At 38.3% G+C, this 24,647-nt stretch overlaps 3 protein-coding genes across 10 annotated transcripts in view; 2 read left to right on the top strand and 1 right to left on the bottom strand.

Moving 5' to 3' along the window:
- LOC117236049 (disks large 1 tumor suppressor protein-like) overlaps nt 1-24,647 on the bottom strand; it is a 440,507-nt gene that overhangs the window by 375,548 nt on the left and 40,312 nt on the right. The window contains exon 1 of one of the 6 annotated variants that reach the window (XM_033498655.1): nt 5,435-6,341. The exons of the other annotated variants lie outside the window; for them this stretch is intronic. Within the exon in view, the coding sequence (XP_033354546.1) occupies nt 5,435-5,507 (73 nt within the window). The 5' untranslated portion in view covers nt 5,508-6,341. Of the gene's footprint in view, nt 1-5,434; nt 6,342-24,647 lie in introns of those variants that run through there. 6 annotated transcript variants of the gene reach the window in all.
- On the top strand, nt 15,984-18,831 carry LOC117236050 (facilitated trehalose transporter Tret1-like). 3 transcript variants are annotated; one of them, XM_033498658.1, is made up of 5 exons: nt 15,984-16,242; nt 16,391-16,681; nt 16,767-17,312; nt 17,846-18,288; nt 18,686-18,831. In XM_033498658.1, the coding sequence occupies exons 1-5, from the start codon at nt 16,179-16,181 to the stop codon at nt 18,758-18,760; spliced, it is 1,419 nt and encodes a 472-aa protein (XP_033354549.1). In that variant the 5' UTR covers nt 15,984-16,178; the 3' UTR covers nt 18,761-18,831. The 3 variants fall into 3 exon arrangements, with proteins under 3 accessions (XP_033354549.1, XP_033354551.1, XP_033354550.1); XM_033498660.1 differs by having other exon boundaries at nt 16,109-16,242; nt 16,299-16,681; XM_033498659.1 differs by having other exon boundaries at nt 16,131-16,242; nt 16,303-16,681.
- LOC117236051 (facilitated trehalose transporter Tret1-like) lies at nt 20,050-21,821 on the top strand. Its single transcript, XM_033498661.1, has 2 exons — nt 20,050-20,179; nt 20,301-21,821. The coding sequence occupies exons 1-2, from the start codon at nt 20,110-20,112 to the stop codon at nt 21,620-21,622; spliced, it is 1,392 nt and encodes a 463-aa protein (XP_033354552.1). The 5' UTR covers nt 20,050-20,109; the 3' UTR covers nt 21,623-21,821.

Here is a 24,647-nt window from a genome sequence, read left to right as displayed (position 1 = left end):
CGGATATACGTTATACGTACCAAAGGAACACCGCCCTTTAAATACATCGTAAATTCCAACGAGCAAACGTAGAGAACGGCACATCTAACGGTGTGGTGACAGATTAAATTATTGTTTCGGATGTGCTGTGAATAATCTTCGAACATGATTCGATTCGATTCGATTCGAAGCAATGGAAAAGGATCGGAGATCGAGATTCAGCTCCGGTTCGATGGAGGACGAAAAGCAGAGAGTTTAGACGCGAATCAATTGGAAGTTGCGCGAGAATTCGCAGACGTTTAATCCAGGCCATCATATTACCGACACTGGCGTCTGGCGCGTAAGATAAACAAGGGAACAGCGGAATACAGATTTTCGGAATTTACGGGCTACAGGAATACGGGCCCTGTAGTTCTAGAATTATGGAAATTTCGAATAATTGGATCCTACCTCCTCCCATGTCGCGAAAACACACCAGCGTGAGACAAATGCGGCTGAACGTGACTTGGAGATGCATCGAAATCCGAGAAATTCGTTTTTCCGCGAAGTAGGAACTGTTTTACACGATAAAAATTCGCGTTAAAGGAAATGGTTTTGTAGGATGAAAGATTGGCTTGGCATTTTAGTCAGAAGGGACAGCGTATACGAAAATACCGATACTTCCAAATATTTAATATACATTACCAGAAGGTCGAAATTGCTTTTTACGGGAAATAAAGTTACGAGTATCGATACACAAAATCTTTTTACCAAAGAGATTCAAAAAAATTTCTTTCCATTTTTTTTTCGATTCTATAAGACGCGTATATCAATTTGCTATTATATAAAATCTATCTGCTTACCGTCCATACTCTAAAATCCTGATTAACTTCAAATACTTGAATAGGATATAGGAGAAGAAGACAGATTATTGTCTTAATTTTAAACATTAATAAATGGGTTAACATCTATGAAATGTAGAAAAAGACAACAAAATTGTATAAACGAACTCGTATGCTCTCAAATAGTTTTTTAGTGCTGATACAATTCTGTTAATTGGTTAGCAAATTGTTGGTACATTTCATTACTTCCTTATTTTGCTTCTTTGCCAACACGTTATTACGAACACAATTTCTAGGAAAAGGAAGAGGAAATTTCGATATAGAAATGAAAATGGAAGCAAGTTCCATTTAGAAGATCTTAAAAATTCAAAGAGAAGCGAAAGGAATCTTATATTGAACGTTGAATCGAATCTTTTACAGAGAATATATCGGTACAATAGGTATCAGTTTTGAATTAAGGTTTAATAGTCTTATCTTTTGTTCTTTTTTATCTTTCTTCCATTTTTATCGATGTGTCAAACTACGTCGTCTATTAAAGCGTTCGAGACTTCTCCTTCATGCATTACTGAAAAGATCCATTTGATAGGCCGTCATCTTCATTGAGTAGAAAGTAATTCTTTGCCAGCAACCGGGATGAAAATCGCAAGAAAATATCAAACCTCTCAGCCGTGACTCAAGAAGAAAAAACGAGAAAAATTAAAGGTAATAAATTTCCTTTGGGGAGTCGATCGGCTGACGTTAAGTCGAGATAAAAAAGTAATTCCGTTCCCCTTAATATTCCGTGCCACTTTTCCTCCTATATCTCTTCCGTGAATGACGACAAAACCTTTCGAATACTTAAAAACCAACGCGCCGAAGTATCGAAAAGTATGAGAAAATTTTTCTTCTTTCGCAAGAATTTTCATTAGAACGTAATACAAAACATCCACATATAAAACACCGTAGATTACACAGAAAAAAAAGAGAATTGCGATATGTTTTAAATCTTCCTTCCGCGTAATAAGCTTCATGTGGTTTCGCGAGTTTTCTAATTAACACGGCTCTAGAATGAAACATGGGCAAGCGAAACTTAATAACGTAATCAATTTAATGCCAGTTTTAACGTGAAAGAAAATAATCAATGTGAAAAGAACACGAAGAAAGAAAACTCTGGGAGCGAAGCAAGGTGAAAAGGGGAGGAAAGAGAAAAAGAAGGAATACCTACGTTCCACATAGAGAGGAAGAATTTTATGTTCCTCCTGGTAAGGTTCTGCACGTTACCGCTGTCAGGAAAGGAAAACGGATCCGTGACATCCAGTCGGCTTTTCCACTTGATGCTTTCCTTCTTTCTCCCTTTTCGCGATCTTTTCTTCCCTTTTCTTCCCTATGCGAGTCCCCTACTTTTCTCTTGCTATTATCTAACTCATTTGTTCGGCACGTTGGTATACATTCGGGAGGTAGTACATTTGCATCCTCGGGCCCCCGACCGCGTTCAATTTGCATGAGCGACGTACCCGTAATTTAGTATCAGAAGTTTCATACCATTCAGGCATAAATTATACATACACGTTGGAATGAATAAATATATTTCGCTAAACGCGAGTTTCCATCATGCTAACGCGTGTCAATATTTAAGTTTATATCTCGGTCAATATTTAAGGTCCTGAAAATTGGACGAAATATCAAACACATTTACCTAACTTTATACCCCTAGCTTTATTATTATTTTTATCATCTCTATGAATTAACATTGATACTGAAATTACAAAACTAACAGTGGCAGGATATAGCGATTAAACTACTTCGCGTAATGAAAAGATTCCCAGGGAGCCACAAAATCTGGATTCTTATAACGAGCTGCGGTTTTGACAGTAACTCATGCAATTTTTTCTGTTCGTGCCATCACCGTGACAGTAAAGTGGAAAAATGTTGCACGGTATCTCCACCGAGAATCATAAATTGCTTCCCGCGAAGAATGCATAGGAAGGGAATGAGTATCAGATATTCTTTATTATGATAAACAGCCGCTGTTTATCACGAAACGATTAATCGAAAGACCAATACGAAATACGTTTCCGTCGTATTTAAGAAATCCTAGGATGATCGAATTGAATCAAAATGCAGCTGGCTCGCTTCACGGTTTGAAAAGTCAGCCAGAAGGTAGCATTTATGGAAAGTTGAGAAATTATTGGGAATTTTCTAGGATCGAGTCGACACGAGCCTTTACACAATGTCCCTGTCCCAGTGAATGATCTTAGTCCAACGATCAAAGGGATCAGTAGATCGAAAACGTCTTTAGGATAACATATAGGCTATAAGATCGTGATTGCCGGTAGAATGTTTTCCGAATCGATTCTTCCTCAGTCGATAGATAACGCAATGAAAAAGTAGGCTTCAATAATCTCCGCCATTTCGTAGAAACTTTTATCGAAGAATATGAACAGGATATGAATAATGAAGCATGACTGATTATATTTGAATAATATCCGAACTGGTCTTTTCACGTCTACGCCATTTAATTATTTTATACGTTATCAATATTCCCCGCACTTTTATCTCGAACAGAGATTCATCCAGATCCAATAACTTTCCCGTTAGCTCCTTACCTAAAATCACAGTTTAGCGAGGGGGAAAAAGCCGTTGCTCTCTCCATTTGATCGAGAAGGGATAGGCATAAAAATTCACAGTTTCCAACAATTTCGAAGTCTATTTCTTCCACATGACCATTCATTATTGTACGCGAATGATAATAAAGAACAATCACAAGTGGGCATCGAAGGCGATCGTACAAACAGTGCCAATTTAATCTCCATTCTGCGCGTGACAGCTAAAACGATCCTCCGCCCACCGAGCAGTCGTCTGGAGCAACCATAGCGTGAAACCGCGATAATCTCAATGTCCATTTGTCCCGATTCCATTGTCGACCATTGAAAATGCCGTAAAAACAAACACTCTGACCCTACTGCAATATCTCAAATATTTTCCATGAACATTATCCGTTCCTCTATTTCTTTCTCGTCCCATCGAAATATAATTCGCACATTGAATCCTCGTCAAGTTAAAAGGAGGGTTAACGTGAAACTAAATTCGTTCCAAAAGTATTCTCGTTGCACTTTGAACGGACCGAGGAAAATGCAAGTATAATTACCATGCATTTCGCAATTTTCTTCGTTCTTGACAATTAAAAGTATATTTCTTCTCTAACAGCGAAATAAACGTCGGAACAATAATGGAGCGGTTGGTAAAACAATGGTTGAATGTTAACACTACATGCAATTTTCATCGGCACAACACGTATTCACGTTTTTGAACGAACTAACGAGAATTAAATTTCGATAGTTTAATTAGTATTTCAGCGTTTATCACCGATTACTATTCCCATATAAATCATCAAGCGTCGAAAAAAAGATTCTCACAATTCAAACCTCGACATACGTCGCACCTCGTCTCTTTCCTTTGTTAAACGTTGGAAGCGCCAGTTGGGTGAGGAAATGAATAACAAAGAAGATTATCGATAAACTGGAAAGATTGGAAAGCTATTTATTTTTTATCCACCGTAACTGTTTATGCCGCAATAATAAAACAAATACCGAACGCACTTTAAATAATTAACGCATCGCAATTAACGTATTTTGTGTATTCTAAAGCAATTGAAACTCGTCCCTTGAAAAATTTGTCGTCACCGATCGTCAAGAAGATTGATTTATAATTTTTTCAGAGACGAAATCCGGCGTAAAACGATGCGAAAAATAAGCGACGCGTATCGAGTAAATTATCAAACAGTTTGCACACGATCCAGTGATACCGAACTGTGACGAGAAAATAAATTTCCGCAAATTTACACGAAAGGCGTGAACAATCTCGGTTCGCCATTCGTTTATTCGATTACCATGCTATAATATTTGCCTGAGCCGCGTTGGCTAACGCCTCCGCGTTAACGAAAGCCGTACTTTAACTGCTTCATTATGCAAAACCTTTCGCTATCTTTTCTCTAAATAAGTTTGGGCCCGTGTTAACGTCCGCTCTCTTCCGCCGGTTCGTTGCTCGTTTTGCACTCAGGCCGGCCGCCTTAAAATAACGCTAATCTCACCATTCTCTAAACTAATACGCCCAAGAATATACTCCATCGCTTAAGGATACTCGCTACCGAACCCCTGATCGTTTACGTTCAACTACGAAAACGTATTTCACATGAAATGGATTCATGGTATTGCATCCTTCTTTTTGCACAAAGTATCGCAACCAACTTGCAACGGAACAACGTTACCTTTTCCTTGATCGTCTATCGACCGTAACAAAGAAACGGTAAGTAAAAGACAAAAATATGTTTATTTTCCGTCGTAAACTTTAAATCGTTTCTCGGACAAATACAAAGGACACGCTTACCGATGATACATATCAAATATATCAATATTATCGGATTCATCCGATTTCGTTTTTCAAGATATATTCGTAAACGTTGAAATCACAATTTTCAGAATAACTTCGGGAACCTTCCCGCTATCTGTAATCTTCGCGGTTAACCACGCGTTTTAAAAACGGAACAAATTGTATAAAAATTCAACAATGATAATACACAGAGAAAGGTAAAGTTGAACAAGAAGTTCGAGGATTCTTGACTACCAAGGGCTACAACGTACAAAAGAAGAACTTACGGTATCGTTCGAGGTAGAGCACGGTAGGCAGATAACAGCACATGCCGTTATCACCGTGCACGTGGGCATACATGTCTGCTAATTAACACCCGCCGGCGGTAACGCGTACACGAGAGTGTTGCCGTGGCCTCCGATGCTTAACAGAGCAAGCCTTCTCTGTCAATTCGGCGATCCACTCGACGATCCTTCACCGATGCCGGAACAACCGTATTCGGGTGATCGCGGATGCATGGTTGGTGACGGTAGGAACAGCAGCACGCTGCAAGCGGGTGTCCACGAGCAATACGCGTGGCCCGCGCACGCCGATCGATCGATCGATGAATCCTCGTCGTCGACCGGCTACCTCTTAGTGAGAAGCGAGACAAATTGACGCTGGGCCCACTCGCGTCGCTATTATACACCGCAAATAACGCGGATCGATCACCACGAGCCACCACCGTCTCAGTCTACTCGTTAAAACACCTTTTTCTCTCTTATCTGGAGCCGCGAGCTTCGATTCGCTCACCTCTCCTCGCCCAGTTTTACCATTCTTTCCCTTCTAATCACCAACGAAGAACACGGTTAAGTACGTGGCCGACTGTCTGTCGACTGGTAGAATTTCGAACAATTTTAATTGCGAATTCGAGGGTTTGATCTCAACGCGCCGCGGAACTTTCACAATCACCGGCTTCCTGCACACCGATCGTTTCATCGATGTGAATTATTCGAGTAACCGACGAATCGCAGAGGTAAAGATGTAGTTCGTTCCAGTTTCACCATGCACCAGTTTCACTTCGAAAGCACCACCAACTCGATATCTCATATAAATTCGTCGGTGAGAATGAAATCTGTTTTCTGGAAAAACATCGGATGAAAAATGACGTGTTTACGGGGTACGGTCTATCCGCTTTATTACAACTTCATTCGCCTCTTTTGTTCAAAAGTCCAAAATTACACGCGACGGCAATGTCAAAGTTTGCGGTGGTTTTTAAGCTTAGTTTTTAACATGGAAACACGACACTGACGTTCTGTTAGCAATACGTAATACACCGTCCTCGGTTTTTCCGTTTAATCTTCCTACATGGATCATGACAGACTTTTTTCAGCCAGTGCCCCGTTTATTTTCCAAACGCCGGTAGTATAACGCCAGACCGCTTATTCGCCCAACTTTTTCAAACACCAATCGATAATTTCGTTAAAATTATTATCTTACCCCGAATCTAGTAAGCCTGTATAAAACATCGTTTCGTTATACCGCGATGTTACCCGATAAAGTTCATAAATAATCTCCTGATGTACAGATATCCCGATGAATAACAAACACGAATGGTTTATTCTCTGGAAGTATATTTACATCTAGTCGGTTGTTTAATCGTTTCTGTAGTCGCTCTTCTCGTATGGCTTAAGAGATTACAATCTCCGATGAGGACGCATCTTTGACGCTACGAACAATGACTTTATCAGCGTGAAAATGGAAGCTGGAAAATTTGGGCCGCAATTAACGCAATTTTCCCGAGAGGCTGGTTATGCAACCGCACAGAAAATGGTTGCAGTCAAGTGCATTTATGATGCCAACCACGCGCTCGTGACTGATCCGTCTGAACCAGACACACGATTGATTTGCGAGATGAACACCTGTCAACGAGTTAATTGCACTGTCTATAGCGATTTCGGTTTCTCCATACCCTACTTTTTTTTCTTTTTTTGTTACTTTTTCTATTGTTGGTCGATTCGGCGACACTGAAACGATACGTTGTAGCGACGAAATTACACGCGTCAGCCGGAATTTCACGATACAAGGACGTCTGGATTTAATTCCCATTCCCATTAAGTAATATCGAAACTCTACGATTCTCGAACGCGTATTAGTTTGCAATTAATCAAGGAGTATCGTTCGTGAATGTCATGCGATCACGTTTCACTCAATTTGTTACATATCTCGCATAATAATGCAATTTTTCGGCGATATTATACTTTTTTCTTGTTTCACTTATTTCCTTTATTTTGTTTTCGTCGAAACGGTGACACGAAAAGTTTCTCAACGGAGTTAATTAGCGAGTCATTTTTATTCGATTCTGCGCATCGTAAAAACCAATCGACGAAATTAAAAAAGTTTTTCGCTTCGTGAAAGACTGATCGTAATTACGTACTGTTTAAAAGCCAGGTTCGATCGACCCTTCGAGTTTAATCGTCGTCGGTACTGCTTCGGAACATCGAATTTCTCTAAAGTTCTGTTTCGTAAATATTAGCTTCCGTTAAGACAAACTTATTCAATGAAGCATCGCACGCTATCCTGATGCGCAAATCCTCAATTAACCATTACATACTCGTGCCGTCAATCACGCAAGACAATGACATCCGAATTCCATAATACCGTCGATTACCTAAACCGCGTTATTTTGCCTTAGAGCACGCCGAATTCTTGGACGGGAGAATCATTCGAAAAATTCGGTTGTTTAGGCGAATGCTGACAACCGACCAATACATAAATCTCTTGATATATGTACAAAATTTATGCCATAAATTTAGTTCGATCTCTATGAATACGATTTCCACCACCGAAAACTCCACGCAAGGTAAATATTTACTAACAGCTTAATCTTTTATACGAGTAAGAGGATTTTGATTTCAGGGGAACGAAACGCCGAGAAAAAAACCATCAATTGTTCAGCTCGTTATTTTTTACCGAGACGATGCGATGTGTTTGTTTCTTTTCGTAATAAATCGGACTCAAACCTTACAGACAGTGATGCAAACAATTTACATTTCCTCGGAAAGCAAATTTTGATAAGCATATGAGTATACTATACGTGTTATCGAACGTAATGGTACGGTGATTCATCGCGCTGTTTATGATATATAGACCGGTAATTTTTTCTACGGGAGGCAAAGGCCATTAGTCGTGTCAAAGAACTTTTACGCCGATACATGTGCCGACTACGTTTAGAAAAGTTCAAACATCGAGTCAATAAAGGGACCATCGCAATTTCCGAGTATACTCCATCAAAGTATCCCAAAAGTTGTTAAATTCGGAATTTATTTTCAACGAACAATACCATTGAAATAAGTCTCGTCACGGATGAAAACCGTTTTCCCGTATATTTCAATATTCACCGTAATGTGCATACACCACCGACAACTTCAAATAACTTCAAAGCGAAACCAATTTGTCTCTACGAAAAAATCATTGAAGAAGAACAAAAATCTCCGATAAAGTGACGTAACTCGATCAAAGTGTCGTAGTAAATATGCGAAAAATATTAACGCTACCGCAAGATCGAGACGTTTCTCCTGTCGCAGTATACTTTGATGTTTCGAAAACTGTTCTCGATCTTCTAAATAAATCGAGCCTGGATTCGTTATCCATTCAAAGAAACACACATCGCGATCACTGTACGTTCGTTAAATAACACATATCACAGACAGGACGTTAGTCGAAAAGTTAGTTCGTTTTTTAGTTTGTAGAACAGCTTAAAGTGAACACGCCGATACATCGATTCGAGGATCATCGAAGCAAAACATCACTTGTAACGCCGAAGAGCAAGATGTAATCACGTAAACTATCCGAGGCGATTAACACGTGAGTCAACGGCGTCGTCGACAGCATTCTTTGCGCGACATTCCGTCGGAATTTCATGGAAGCGGAGGCAACGCACATGGAACGCCCGCTCGGAGCGGCTTTAACCCGCTGACTGCCGGAGTCGCCCCTTTTCCAACCCCTTGACTCGTCCCGGACCGCCCCCCAAACCCACCTCCTTCCCTGTCCTCCTCCTCGGTCCCGCCAACTTCATCCACGACCTCTACCTTTGCCCGTACCTTCGCGAAATCCTTTCCTCCTCCGTTCGTACGTACACACGGCCGCCGACCGTGCCAAGTGTTCGTGCACCTTTCCATTTCTCCCATTAACAACGTAGAGCCTCGGCCCACGAGGAAAGAAATTACGACTTGACAGCTATACCTTAAATATGGCGCTTGAAATAATTAGCAGATGCAGCGTTGTTGGATGATACACGCGGCAAACAAATATCGGGGATGCGAGAAATAGGGTAGGTTCAACTGTTGTACTGTGAGCTACTTTATAGATATAGATATAGACGGTGTAGATGTTTAAAAACATTTTTAGCTTTTTTAGGAGGTTCGCAAAGTGTCATTATTTCGATAAATATTTTTCTGTTGTTTTATTATTTTTGGATACAAAAGTTAGCAACAAGACTTAAATGTCCCGGATTAAGATAGATCAGAGATTAACGGTAAGTAGTATTATACGATACTCGATCAGACATTAAGCGACAATGAAATTCACTCGTGTAAAACACTCGAATCCCGTTCTTTTCTGCACCTTCCTTTTTTCCTTTGACTACGGTTGTTACTTCGGATTTCTACGACATAATAGATAGCATTTTTACGGACTCGCCGATTCAAATACGAATAGGTAAATTTTACGGTGCCGTAACTGAAAAATCGTCGTTCTCTTTCGTCGTTGAGAAGGAGAATAGAGTCTTTTATGTTTCGAAGCTCCGCGCTATGAAACAAAACAAAAGTTTTCGCAACAACGACGGTAACTTCGTTACTAACGGCGGGGAAGTCATTGTGAAAAGCAATTACAGAGACGACAAACGTTTCGTATGACTGTATGAAAATACGACGAACTAGGGCAACTTGGTCTGCGCGGGAAAAAATTCGAGCGGAACACTTGCTAAAATTGGAAAACGCTTTATATTTAATGCTCGCATTCGCTTTAACCATTCTCGACGGTTTGATGCGATCATTGATCGAGCGCACGCGTGTAATAGGATAGAGCATCACGGAGAAGAGAAACACGACCGCTGTCTGTGTTTTCTTTCCTTCATCTCCCTCGTTCGGCACCCCCTCTTTTGCCATCTCCCTTTCTTCCGCTTCTTTTCTCGGTTTATCTTTCTCTCTCAGATGGAAAAGCGGCGCGAACAAATAATACGGGATGAAGAAAACGAGATAAAACCCCATGAAACGAAAAGACGATGGAAGAAAGCCATCCGCGAAGCCGACATCTCCTCGCTTCAGCTTTACGTCTTCCGTTGACTGGCCTGAAGAATCCTGCTTTCACGTCGAAAGTCTTCTTAACGAGAGTAAAGAAGAAAAAGAGCTGGCACGAGATGGAGAATATCCTTCGGGTACCTAATAGCTTTTTACGCCTTATTACTTATCATTACAGCTATCATGATGACGATCGACCTTGGAAAGAAATATGTACTAGCTTGATAAGATCACGCGATTATCAATGATGCAATGGATCAACCAGCTTCAGTTCGTGTTAAAGTCTTCCGGCAAATATGTCGAGACGCGAAAAATAAATATGTACCGACATATTTCGTTTAAGGAAGAGTTATGCTACAAATTAAGCGCGAGAAGCCCACAAAGATTTTAGCATTTGGGAAATTTGGTATATAACTAAATATCATAAACTAGAATTCCCCGACAATGGTATTTGCCTAAGTCTGATTAAGCTTCCTTAATCTCCTAGCCATTGCGGGGTTGATTTCAGGAGTCGCGAAACAATTCAGAGATACAATGCTAACAGAGAATACCATCTGATCGTTTTACGTGTTAAATTCAGTCTACAGTTGGCAAAAAATACACACCGAACATAGGCGACATTCGCAATGCAAACAACGCTAATCTTAGCGCATATATGGGCTCGTTCTTCAGCAAATATAATAAACATGTTATACAATATTGCGGTGTAAGTAATTTCTATTTGAACTTCTATTGAATAGACTAACGACCATTCGTCGTACTGTTTCGTAGCACGGATCAATCGGAAATATTTACAACAATTTGTATTTTCGTTGTTATCGTTGTATTTATCAAAGACTAATGAAATATTACAATGCCCAGTATTTTGTAAAAATTGAAACTCCGTGTTTATTTCACATTGCCTCGTCCGTGTACGTACTTGATGCCTTTTTTTATGATAAAGTGAATAAACTCAGCGAAATTGTGTTCCAGTTTTACGTAATTATTACTAAGCAATCTTTCTGCTGAAAAAAGATAGAATACAAAGAAAGAAGAACAACAAGGACAGAGAACGTAAAAATGAACCGATTTCAACGATCACTCGACGCTCAAATTTCGATGCGAATCTCGATTCTCGAGTGGAGCAAATCGATTGCGCGTCTCTTCGAAACGTCAGATCCCTAATACGTTATGAATTTTACCCTGCTTTGCTTCTTATTATCGATCAACAGAAAAAAGCTAGGCATCCTGAACGTTTCACCAAATCCTGACTAAAAGAAATAAAGAAGCAAAACTGTCGGTGAAAAGGGAAAAGAATCTCTTGCATCTCTAACCGAGCATAAAGTGGAAAATATCTGCAGCCGAACTATACATAAAATGGCAAAAGAGAAAGAAAAAGTCTACTATTGTGTCTGACATCCCGTTATCGTATTTCGGAAAGGTCACCTAAATAATGTTTTATGAGTAAAAACAAGTTGAAAATCATTTTCAATTTAGCTCAATCGTGTTGAGATATATTTACGAAGTTCGTGACATAATAATACACGAAGTAAGTAATGTCTCGAAGCGATTTCTCGTTATGCTTTTAATTTCCAACAAAATGATCCATCCGTTAATTGTAGGAAAATAATAAGGACAGCTCTTTGAATTCTATTATTCAACACCGAAACTCAGTCTTAACTCGACTACTTCAAGCGAATCCGCTTATGACTTTGACGGTAATGATGAGTGTGCCGTAATACAATTACGAATTTAATTACAAAGAACGTTAATTACACAAACTATAAGCTTCGTTTCAATAGCGCATCGGATTTAGTTTACGAGATAAATCAATTTGCCTAATTCTTTCGTTACATAAAGTACGCATAATTGCGCTTCCGGGCGAAGCTAACTAAGTAATTAGTGAAAAGCAAATGCGAAAATGTGATCAGTATTTTGTCTTTATTTTTAAATTAAGAATTATGAAAATTTTAAATGAAAATATACACAATCGTCGCTGCTCTCCATAAGTTATAAACACTAACAAATGTATGCTTGATAGAAACTAAAGTGTTCCGACAGCATATAAATAAATATACAGTTATTTATCGGAACGTAGCACACGAAAGAAACTCGCATAAATGAAAATAACAATAAACGAATAAAATTCTCTTGAACGAACTAGAATAGCAAAATTTAAATAATGATTTTCATATAAATTAAATTCAGGAAAAATGGAAATGTCATAAACTACGTAACGAAATCTTCTAAATAAAATATCCTCTTAATCGAATAGTGACGCGCAAAAAATAAAATAAATCCATCGCAAGAAATCTTGCAAGAGTGGGTCCCTAATCAATCTGTATGTAAATTAGAAAATTAATTTTCGAGAGATTTTATTTAATCCGTCTTTCGCGGCATGACAACGCGTTTGGGGTAATAAAGAGAAGAAAAAATAATTATCGAGCGTATTAAATGAAACTATCGTGAACATGGCGTTTCCCAAATTAAGCGATTAGAAATTTTATCCATTTCTTCCATTATCGATTGCGAGAATAAAAAGCAGCGATTTTTACACTTAATCATAGGATAATTTCACAGACGGTTTGACACTGTCGGAATCATAAAAATTCGACCGAAATGAAACGATACACGGTGTATAAGAATATCTCCTTGCCGTTGGCTCCCTTCCTAGCCATTACCTATTCCACGGCTAGGTTTTACTTTCAACCCTTTTCAACTATGGTTCAGCCCCTTCCTTTTACCTTGAGGAGTGATAGCTTTCGAAACGTTACATTATACACCAGGAACTCCTTTCGCTGGTACGCCAGTTCATCTTTGTCTCCCTTGGTTGTCGGATAAAACGCGAACGACCAGAAGGAAGTCGAAGAAGGAAAAGGAAAGAAAGAAAAACGACCAGGGCAAAGAGAAGGTTCGAGATGAAAGGGCAAGAAGAAAAGGGTAAAAAGAAAGTACAGGAAGAGGACAACGCAAAGGAGAAAGTAAGAAAAATATGGCAAGAGAATAACATACATGCATGTAGGTGTATATATATATATATATATATATATATATATATATATCGCTTATATATATATATATATATATATATGTACATATAAGTTATATATATAATGTATTATCTACATGCGACTAGCATTACGAGCTTTAGGCTTCCTACGCCTATATCCACGTTTTCTGACGTATTTCGTCGTCTCCTTAAAAGTAAACTATAATATAGCCACTCGTACTCACACCCCTCGTAAGTATATCAGGGCCTTCTCTCCCTGACAGAACTAGAGACGTGAGCTGGATTTCCAAGATACCTCTGCTACGTGAGGTTTTGGCATTATAAATATTTTGCGAACTTGTCGTACCGGGGAACAAATTTCAATAATTTAAGTTAAAAGTAATCATGGTCATTCAAATGTTACTAACTTCTAATAACTCGTCGAGTCATAAATTGCCCAGAGACTTCTAAATCGAGCAACTCTCGGGACATGTACATATCTCGTGAAAATGTGTTGTAGAGGCTTGTTTATCCGATGCTTTGAGGAAAGTTCAGAAAACATCGTAAAAGACGAAAAGTGCATTTCGCAGAGACGAATACAGCGACACCGCTCTAAGAATAACCTTGCGAAATTATACGGAGCTTCCTGCGTAAAGTAAATAAAGGAAGTAGTAATCCGTGTACGACGATGGAATAGCTTTTCTCTCTGCAATAAAAGCGCATATAGATCCTTGGATCTTTGGCGAACCGTTGGGAACCATACGATCGCTCGAACTAACTTCGCAATCGACAAACAAGTTATAACTTTCTTTCATAAATCGGCAGAACAATTGTCCTATAAAAATCCATTCGAAAATTGGACGAGGAAATACACAAATTTTAATATCCTTTCATTTTAGTTCACTACGAACGCTATGACAAGGCAAATTTCAAGCTTGAAGCTTTTTTTCACTTTGATCCTGCACTTCATCGATAAGATCGCAAGTACATTCGATAATAAGCAAAACTGATCAAATTCAATTATGCGATTCCCGAGGGCAAGTAATCCAATTTGCACATCATCAAGTCACGCGGTGAAACTAGTTCGAAGAGCCAGGCATACAACCGACCACATGTATCAAATATTGAAGTTGCTAGATTGCGCTGGACTGCCCTTAGGGATACCAAATAACTGACAGACCCTGAAAACCCTTGTCGAATCGCAGTTTGTAGTTAACCCTAATCTGCATGAAGAGACATAAGATTTCAAACGTTCGAAACGTCGTTCAACTTCCAAAGGAAATCCAGAACCAAGTTGGCCTCGTCACGCTGACAACTTCTCCAGTTTACAATGTAATTTGATCTTTATCTATCATACTGCTTATCTATCTATTCTTTTATCTATTTTTCTTTATTGTCTTTGAAAACACTAAATGATTTGTAGACAATTAGCATTTGAATCAAGTGCTAATTTACATTATTCTAGAAACTTCACATCATCTAAAACTACCATTGTTAGATTTTTTCCTTAGAATTCTAGAAGTTTGAAAATCATTATCACTCAAGGACTGGAAAATAAGTTTTCCTTGCAAGTATTTCTTAATTTCATAATTGCCAAAATACGTGCATACGACATGTCTGCGTGATGTCATTCCAATATGTATCTTTTTAACTATTATTTCACATTCTCAGGCGCAATACTATTACAACCATTCCCAAGAATGAACAGATATTTAAATTTCATCGATATACACATTGACTTCGACCGATCCTATTGAATCTTAAAATTATAACTTAGAAAATTACATGCATTCTTCGAGTAATTCTTCCTTTACGTACAACTTAAAATTCAGAAATGATGCAAAACGAAACATTGAAATTTATCATAAAAATCAAGAGCACAATGGATGAAACTAATAATATCAGCATGAGAAATACGTTGTATAAAAACCGTTCTTTTCGCAGGAATATGCTCCAAGCTTGCAAGCTGGCGCAAAAATGAAAACGTCAATTTAATAAAGGTTGAAAATATTTATTTCTATTCGTTTATTTCGTTCATTAAACTCAAGCAAATTCCAGTGTGTATTTTAATTATGCTTCTCGCCAGTCATCGTGCAATTTGGAAAATTGATTAACGCGTGACCATAAATATTTCGTTTCGTGTAATAGCACGTTGAACCGTATTTCGATCCAATCTTCATTTCTATTAAAGTCATGAAGAACCTCATTTTCATGCCAAAATCGATATTAGCAGCGCAATAACACATATGAAAACATAATTCGTTGTTAATTAGAGCGGTTCTCAGTGGTTAAAGTTTTCTGTTTTAACTTTTTGTCGTGGGAAAAGGCTGAAAGTACACGTACATGAATCGAAGCTGAATCATTGAAAACTTAGCAGTGTTTCTCTCGATAAACAACAACCATCCGTTCATAATTACTTCCATAACGATGCTCGAAATTGTTAGAGAGCCAGATTCTATTCACATTGCACATAGTACAACGTTGTGCAATCAGTAGGTTGCGGTATACGATATTCGAGGCAGTCCAAAAATTCGATTGAAATATTACACGCGAATGCACGCAGTTTCCGTATCGCTGATAGCGAAAGCTTCATGACGAATCATGTCTCACTGCTAAGATACCGAGCGCCAAATATTTATGAGAGGCGACGATCCGAAAGAGAATGCGAACTGAGAAAACAGGAAAATATAAATCAATTAGAAGAACGAATCCGCGGTAGTGACGAACCGGTGCGGCGGAGAGCCGTCAGAAGTATTCTTGCGCTTTATCTCGCTCAACGCATCCATGAAACTGAAGGCAATAGAGGCTTTTCTCCGTGTGTGGCCACAATGGGCCACCTGTCTGACAGGTTAGTCGACAGTTCTACATTTCTGTGTACGTTGCATTATCCTTGTGTTATTTTAGTTAGACACAGATATCGATGTTACAAAAATATTATGTGATCGTCGCACGTTTCGCGTGAATTCATACAACATCAATTAGGGATTTCATCATAGTGGCTCTAATGGCTATCAGTATTGGACTAACGATCGGTTGGACGTCCCCTTTCCTCGCACGCTTGACCCTGGAAGACTCGGAAATACCTATAACGGATGAAGAAGGATCATGGATCGTTTCTTTGTTACCATTTGGACGTTTATTCGGTGCTATCGGCGGTTCCGTCACCATGGAGTATTACGGCAGCAAAAGATCTCTGTTAATGTCTGGAATTCCTATTATAATAAGTTGGATTTGCATAATATTTGCTAACTCGGCATTTTGGCTTTACGTATTCAGAGTTAGCGCAGGTAATTTTTATTCGACGTTTGTGGTAGATCGCACATGTATCTTGTCACTTCAAGTACATACAATTATTGGAAGATATTTTTTTAGGTATCTCTTTCGGCATGTATTATAGCTGCTTCGCCTTTTACATAGGCGAAATAGCATCAGCCAACATCCGTGGTGCACTGGTCAGCACAATAGTAAATGGGATGCCATTTGGAACGTTGATCGGCAACATAATGGGCAGTCATATGTCGATGATGTGTTTTGGACTTGTAAGTCTAGTTTTGACCATCTGCTTCATGACGGTCTTCCCGTTGCTACCACAATCGCCTCACTATTATGTGCGGCAGAATAATGCGATTGAGGCGAAGAAAACAATCCAATGGTATCACCGAAAATCAAACGTGAACGTCGAGTTGGAAATAATCGAGGACTTCGTGCAATCTTCCAAATCAACCAACTTCCGCGACAAACTCAATCAGGTTATGGAAAGGAAGAATAGGCGCGCGTTCTATATGATTATACTGTTGTTCATTTTCATGCAACTCAGTGGGTTAAACACCGTGACATACTATATGGAAATAATCATAAGAAGCGCGAAAGTGACGTCGCTGGAGCCGGCGACCGTCGTGATCATCTCCACTGGAATTGGTACATTTTACACAAAGAGGATAATTTCTATGCATATATGTTTCAAGATAGAATAGCGTTTCTTTTTATTCCGATATAATCCGTGAATTTTCGAAATAGTCCAGTTCTCATTTTAAAGCTATGTTTACCCTGGATGTGTATTCTGATGGGTATGATACGTTACATTTTCCATCTTGTACAAGTAGCTTTAAAATTCATTACGTTGCCAACTATTATACATTATCCATACCGCTCTATATTATATTAAAATGCTTCTTTTTTAGTCATAAAACGACATTTAGATCAAAAATTTAATAAAAATGTACTTTTTAGCTTCTTCTGCTACGTTTTACATGTATATGTAAATTCATTTCGGTCTTTAAATGTTTCATTCGTCAGAGCGACAGCTCACCAGAGCACGCATCCACTGTTGCCATAACTTAAGACGTCGAAAGAAAAGGACGAAACTTTCTTTTTGCCCCGGTTTATTTCTTCTCTTCTATTTTATTTCGAGGATTTTCGAATCGATACAGGATACGATATTCGCATTCCAGGTATAGTGATCGGCTGGATCAGCGTGTATCTGATCGATCGGTGCGGGAGAAAGGTTCTCATTGCGGTGTCATGCGGCTGCGTAATCATCGCGATGGTGCTTCTGGGATTACACTTTCTGCTACTGGAGCAGAATTTTGAACCAAAAAGTCTGGAATGGCTGCCGATCCTAGCGATGATACTCTTCATGATGATGTCCATCGGTCTGATACCGGTTCCGAGCACCATACTCAGCGAGCTTTTCCCAGACGATTTAAAGAGCATCGCCGGATTCACTGCCAGTATCACGTCCGCGTTATTCGCGTTCATCTGTAGTAGAACCTACCAACCGCTCATCGATCTCATGTCCGAAAAATACGTATTCTGGATGTACGCGATAGCCATGACCGTCTGCTTGGTATATTCGATCACCGAAATGCCCGAGACCAAGGGGAAGACCTTGCAGGTAATTTTTAACTGATTCACAACGTTCACGATCTTATCAGATTATTGCAAATATTCTGTCGACGATGTGATATTTGTAAAGGAGAATTTTATGTCTTTGAAGAAGCACTGTTTTAAATATTGTACAGTATATTCGATTTTATTAATTTATTATTTATCCAGGCTCGAAGATAGATTATATATTTGAAGCGGCGTATGAGATGATTCAGTAGATATTCATCAAAAATTTGCTAATTCGATTCTAATAGAAAAGATGTCAAGTTGGCTCGCGAGAGTGTGGGTAATGACAGAATGATGTAGTAGTCTGTTCCTGTTGTACAAACAGTGGACGAATCAGTCATTGTTCAGTTTCCCGTTGACGTGGTATTAAATAATCGATATCGATATAATGTTGACAGGAAATACAGGACATGCTAGCTAGCGAGAGTAAAAAAGGAGGAAGCAGTTCGGAAATAACAAGAACGGTACGATAACAGACTGTATTGGAATAAAGTGTGAAGTAAAGGTGATCTCAATAAAAATAAATGATACTTCTACGAACGAATATTTTAATTACTCTTATCATATACCTTTATCACATATACCGAAAATGAAAGAAATATATAGTGTTGATTATTATATAAAATAATCAGTCATATATACGGAGATTTCAATTTCTCCATTACTCAGCGAATTGTACGTAATTACACGTATCTTATCTTATCACAAAAAGCCACTAAACAACAGTATTTCGCAAATAACCACCAGAGAACTTAATCAGGCAATGACGTGAAGAATTATTAAGGAATTTTGCAATTAAACATTAAATTCCTACAATATATGCACAAAAAAGATATATTAGACAACTGATATATATTAGATTACTTTCATTTGCATCATAAGGGATCGTTAAATTCAAAATCAAAGCTGAAGACCTGTAAACTATACTTAAAAGTCCAGGGTGTATTTTATTTCGATCGTTTTAGTCTGTAAACATATTATTTGAACAAAAAGAATTTAAAATAAATATCAAACAGTGCGTTTGTTCAACTATGTATTTATCTTGCAACTATATTGATGAAAGAAAAGCTCTTGCTAATCTCGCAATTCATGTAAAAATAAAATATTAGCTCAAATCAAACACAGCTCAGCTCGTTAGTTAATTAAGCTATGGAATTATATGTGTGTCAGACAAATGATATTACTGATAAAAATGATTACACTTTCATTATACGCAACAGGAACCATACATTCCCACTTTACAAGTAGCAGAGATTCGTATATAAAGAAGAGCCAGAAGAATATTTGTATTTTTTGCAATGAAATATTTGTATTAATAATATTACTGTTGTTATTAATATTACTAAGTATATATCACGCGAGATTAAATAAAAAAGCAGTCTTGAAACGATCTCTGTCGTCTCATAGAATTGTAAATTACGTCAGTTTCCAATTATCAGACTCTTTATTTTGACATATGCTGATATTACAATCTTCCTGTTTAAACAGAGCAATTTCTACAACAGTATGGAGACAGGGCAAACAACTACAAAGTATAATTTATGACATTCGTTAGTAAAACGTGTTATTACCGTAGAAGTGATTGCTTTCATTCGAGCAAGACCCCCCATTTTACCCCCCACGTCTTTTGTTTTTCGTGAAAAACTAAAAAATGGAAACGTGGAAATCTCATTCCTGAACATATGATAGGATATATAGGAATAATGCACGCATGCGTGATGTTATCTGCATTTATGTAATCTGTTTCACTATTTTCAAAGCTATATAATTTTGATGTAAGTAATACATCTGTCAGCTGCTCCTTACCTTCGGAGGACTCATCATGACCGAGGCAAGAAGTGAGAAATTAAAGAAAAAAGTGTTCTGGCCGCAATGGATCGCTGGTTGCGGAGGTATTAACCAATCACCAATTAACTTTTCGAAATGCATATTGCGCAGTAATATTAACAATGTTGCAGTGGCCGCGAAACATCCAGATAAAAGGAGAATCATAATTTTGAATTTTTCTTACAGTCTGGTTGTTGATAACGGAACTGGGATTAGTGGGAGGATGGTCGTCTCCGTACATCAACTACTTAACTTCTGCAGAATCTACATTTCCGGTGACACTATCGGAAATATCGTGGGTGGTGTCGTTATTCAATCTGGGAAGATTTTTCGGTGCTATCGGAGGCGCTATATGCATCAACTACGTCGGCAGCAAGACAACAATTACGATCAGCACTGTGCCCATCTCGCTTGGTTGGCTGTTCATCATCTTGGCTAACAGCGTGGAGTGGTTATACGTCTCGAGATTTTGCAGTGGCATCAGCCTAGGGATAACTTACAGCTGCTATTCTATATATCTAGGGGAAATAGCGGATCCTAGCATCCGAGGAGCGTTGATGGCACTAGGCACGAGCGGCGTAGCGACAGGAAACTTTATAATGAGTGTTATGGGAGCGTATTTGTCGATGACTGTATCAGCCATGATAGCCTTAGTTTTTTGCCTTTTGCTAATGATTCTTTTCATCTGGCTGCCAGAATCCCCTCATCATTTAATTGAGAAAAGCTTGGACGAGAAAGCAAAATCATCGATTCAATGGTACCATAGAGACTATGACGTAGAATCGGAATTCATGGACTTACGAAAGTTTGTTGAAAATGTCAGTAAGCAAACGTTAACAGACTCTCTCAGGGAGTTAAAAATTGTTCATTTCCGTAAGTCGATTATTATTGTTACGATTCTTACCGCGTACGCTCAATTGAGCGGAATCAATAACATTTCGTTTTACATGGAGTCGATCTTCATGTCCGCAAAAGTTAGCGTGATGGACCCAGCGCAAGTGGTGATAATAGTGATGGCATGTGGTATCATTGGATCTTGTTTATCAATGCTTTTAATGGACAGACTTGGGAGGAGAATTCTTATGGTCATATCGTGCACTGGAATCACGTTATCTTTAAGTCTATTAACGGTCGAGTTTCAATTGTTAGATTTTGGTTTTGATTCAAAAACAGTGGAAGGACTAGCGATTACCGGAATGATAGCTTTCTACATAACAGTTTTCTCGGGTGTTACTCTCCTACCACCAACGATGCTTGGCGAACTCTTTCCTCCTCATCTAAAGTGCATCGCAGCATTTATTATCAGCAGCACAGCCGCCGTTGTCTCTTTCATCTCAACCGTCACTTACATGCCGCTGCTTAATTTTCTGAACGAACGATATTTGTTTCTATTTTATGGCCTGTTAGAGGCTACGGCTATACCATTTACCTTGATCTGTGTACCTGAGACGAAAGGAATGTCCTTGCAAGCAATTCAGGATCAACTGACGGGGAAGACTAAAGCTTGAAGTATATCTAGTGTTAATAAGACTAATCTCTCTCGTGAGCAAAATACGGAACAATTTATAATCTCTAATTGAGTTATTATATGAACGTATAAATATTTTACAAGGGCGTAAATACGAATACTGTAAATATCAAAATTCGAATACTCGCTTTAAATGTAGACAATTACTTTTTTAAATAAACGTAATATGGATTGTGTTATTAATGTGTTATGAAACTGAAATTATTACTTCGTATCTAAAGACTGTACACGGAATACGCTTTCTCGAAGATTGTCTCTCAGTTCAACAGATATTTCATTGGAACCGATGAAAGCGCATCTCAAGGAATTTTCTAGTGCATCCAGAAACGACGGACGAACGTTGGATAATAGAAGAAAAGGTCGCGATGCCTGTTGTTCTTTTGCTTGCCATTCTTCCTTTAACCGAGAAACGATGTAGCTATTTCTCTTTGGGGCGGACACACGCCGCCGTAACGTCGACGATGGAACTCGGCCAGTTTCATATTTTACAAGACGATATTTCAGCCGTGCTGGCTACGCCAACAATGTTAAAGGTGACACGGTCCCATGGTGGCATTGCTGAAAATTGGACACTGCCTTATCTCGCCCGGGTCATTGCACGATGACTGTTCTTGATATCCTTATAAACATCAGGGCATCGATACAAATTTACGATGCGACTTTTTTTTACTATTAAATGATACGAGCGTGTATTACAAAGAAGCTCTGATAATAAATATCATTAGTACCAAAAACTGTCACCGATTTCGCAAGCTATCTCGCTTTTACAAACATTGCGAATAATACAAGAACTATATTCCGCAATAAAAGAAACATAAGAAAAGACAATTACAATAAAAAAAAAAATTATTTATCATAGCGTATTAATGATACAAAGCAGAACGTATAAAATTACGTTATGTTATATTTCCGTGATGACGAACCGAACATCAACGCGGCGAATTAATTACTTAAACGTAACTGTTATTTCATAATAAATGTTTCACGTATCGCGCACACATCCGCTGTTCCTCCGGGCGTATGTGACCAGTTATCATTTTAAATTGATTACCGTGCAACCCAATTGCGTTTCGAGAGTTGCGTGAACCAATAATTCTTTGATCCATCCAGGGTGGAATAATGGTCACGGAGCCGACTTTGCCCTCTGACATGCGCCAACGCTGTTAAGTTATAGCATTTAGCCCGATTCAGATTTACGATAAGCCGATTTCCGGAAAGAATATTCTGCAGAATAAAATATTATAGGAATTATTGTAATTAATATCATGTCCATATCGAGAAAATGTATCAAGCTTTTAACAGCACCTCTACAGTTATCTGTCCGCTTCATGAAATATTCATAAATATTCACTTTTTGCTTTGGTTTACTATTGTGCGAATATTTTTTCCTCAGTTTTCTTACTCTCTTTTCCTTTCCCTTTATTTCCCTTTTTATTTCTTGTAGTCGTAACGATCGTTACAGTTTAGTGGATGTAAAAGAAGCAAAAAAGGTACATCGTAAACGGGGCGATTATCGCTCGAAACTAAAGTGGAATATTCAGGATAATAGAAGCTGAATGTTCAATGTTGAATACGTTGAACCGGAAATAAAGTGTCAGTTTGCCGATTTGATAACTCTCGATTCTATTCGATTATATTCGCCAAAGTTGTACACTAGATCGAGCTCGGTAAGCAGATAAACTTCGTTATAATCGTTTAAATTGTAATAAGCTTTAGCGAATATATGTAGCTGGATATTAATAATATTCTTTAAGAATTTAACGAACGAATTAATATAAGGATCATGTTTAAGACAACTTTTAGAAATTTCCTTAATACAGTCCACTCACTTAGTATATATGTAGTACAATTTAAATGCAAAATCGATCGTAACGAGCCAGAAAACTACAAGAAGAACTAACGCAATTAAATAACTGCATTTTTCGTTTTATTGTAGAAAATAGGATGATGCCACTTTAAAGCTTTCTCGGGAACAAACAAGATAGTTTATCGTCACGCGGATATAAACGCTTCTCCCGACAGAGCCCCGGAAATTGTACGCTTTAAAGCAAGCATTGTACATCACTGGCTTTCTTCAAGTTCTATACGATTGGTGGTTTCGAAACCGGCGGGTCATACATTCGCATTTAACCTGTCCATATATATTAAAAGTATTATCAGAATTGCTCATTTTAAAACAATATCTTTAAATTTGTAAGTTCCCCCGCTAGATTTTATCCGAAACGAGGCGAAATTGCTTCATTCTATATTTCCACGCTTATGCCAATTATAGAGAAATTTTCATACTATATAATGTATTGAGCATGTAATAGCTATTCGAACACTAACTCAATCGTTCTCCTATATGCAGGTCGTCTCTATGTTCGTTTAGAACTCCTAATCGCTTTAAAGCTGTCTACAACTAAACCGAGTCAATTATCCTGTCAACTCTCTGCTCTGAATCCTCTTACCTGATACCAATTACAGCGCTACATTTGGTAATACCGTACGAAGTAATTATTTCTAAACTTTCGAATTCGTAAAATATTCAAAAATTTCCCGATTTAACTTTAGATTAATTTCTAAAGTCAGTGAGATAAATTTCATCATTTCATAAATGAAGTTTGCGAACCTGTTCGCTTCGATTACAGCCCGACCATTCGAAATCGATGAAAAAGCATACTTTCGGTTGCTGGGCCAGAAACAGAACGATAGGACCATTTATTTCATTCACTAGACATGGCACAGTAGTTTAATTTACCTCGACAGGAGTCTTGGGGCGAGATACAACACAAAAGCACGCACAGGCTAACGACGGAAATTATTATCGTTTCGCTATAGTCGAACTTAAATAAATTTACTCAACTATATTGTTTAATCTTAATTGTAGACGACATTATGGTACGCTGGAACTGCAGAGAAAGCAATCAAATTTCAAAAAAACATTATGAGATATATCAGCACGATTCTTTGTATTAACATGATAAATCCACTATGAGACATTCTGCATATCATCATTATCTCGT

Source organism: Bombus vosnesenskii, unplaced genomic scaffold (assembly GCF_011952255.1).
Source record: "Bombus vosnesenskii isolate JDL3184/JDL3185 unplaced genomic scaffold, Bvos_JDL3184-5_v1.1 scf7180000013339, whole genome shotgun sequence".
Taxonomy (NCBI): domain Eukaryota; kingdom Metazoa; phylum Arthropoda; class Insecta; order Hymenoptera; family Apidae; genus Bombus; species Bombus vosnesenskii.
Note: the sequence above shows the minus strand (reverse complement) of the source record. Positions and strands in the feature narration are given on the sequence as shown.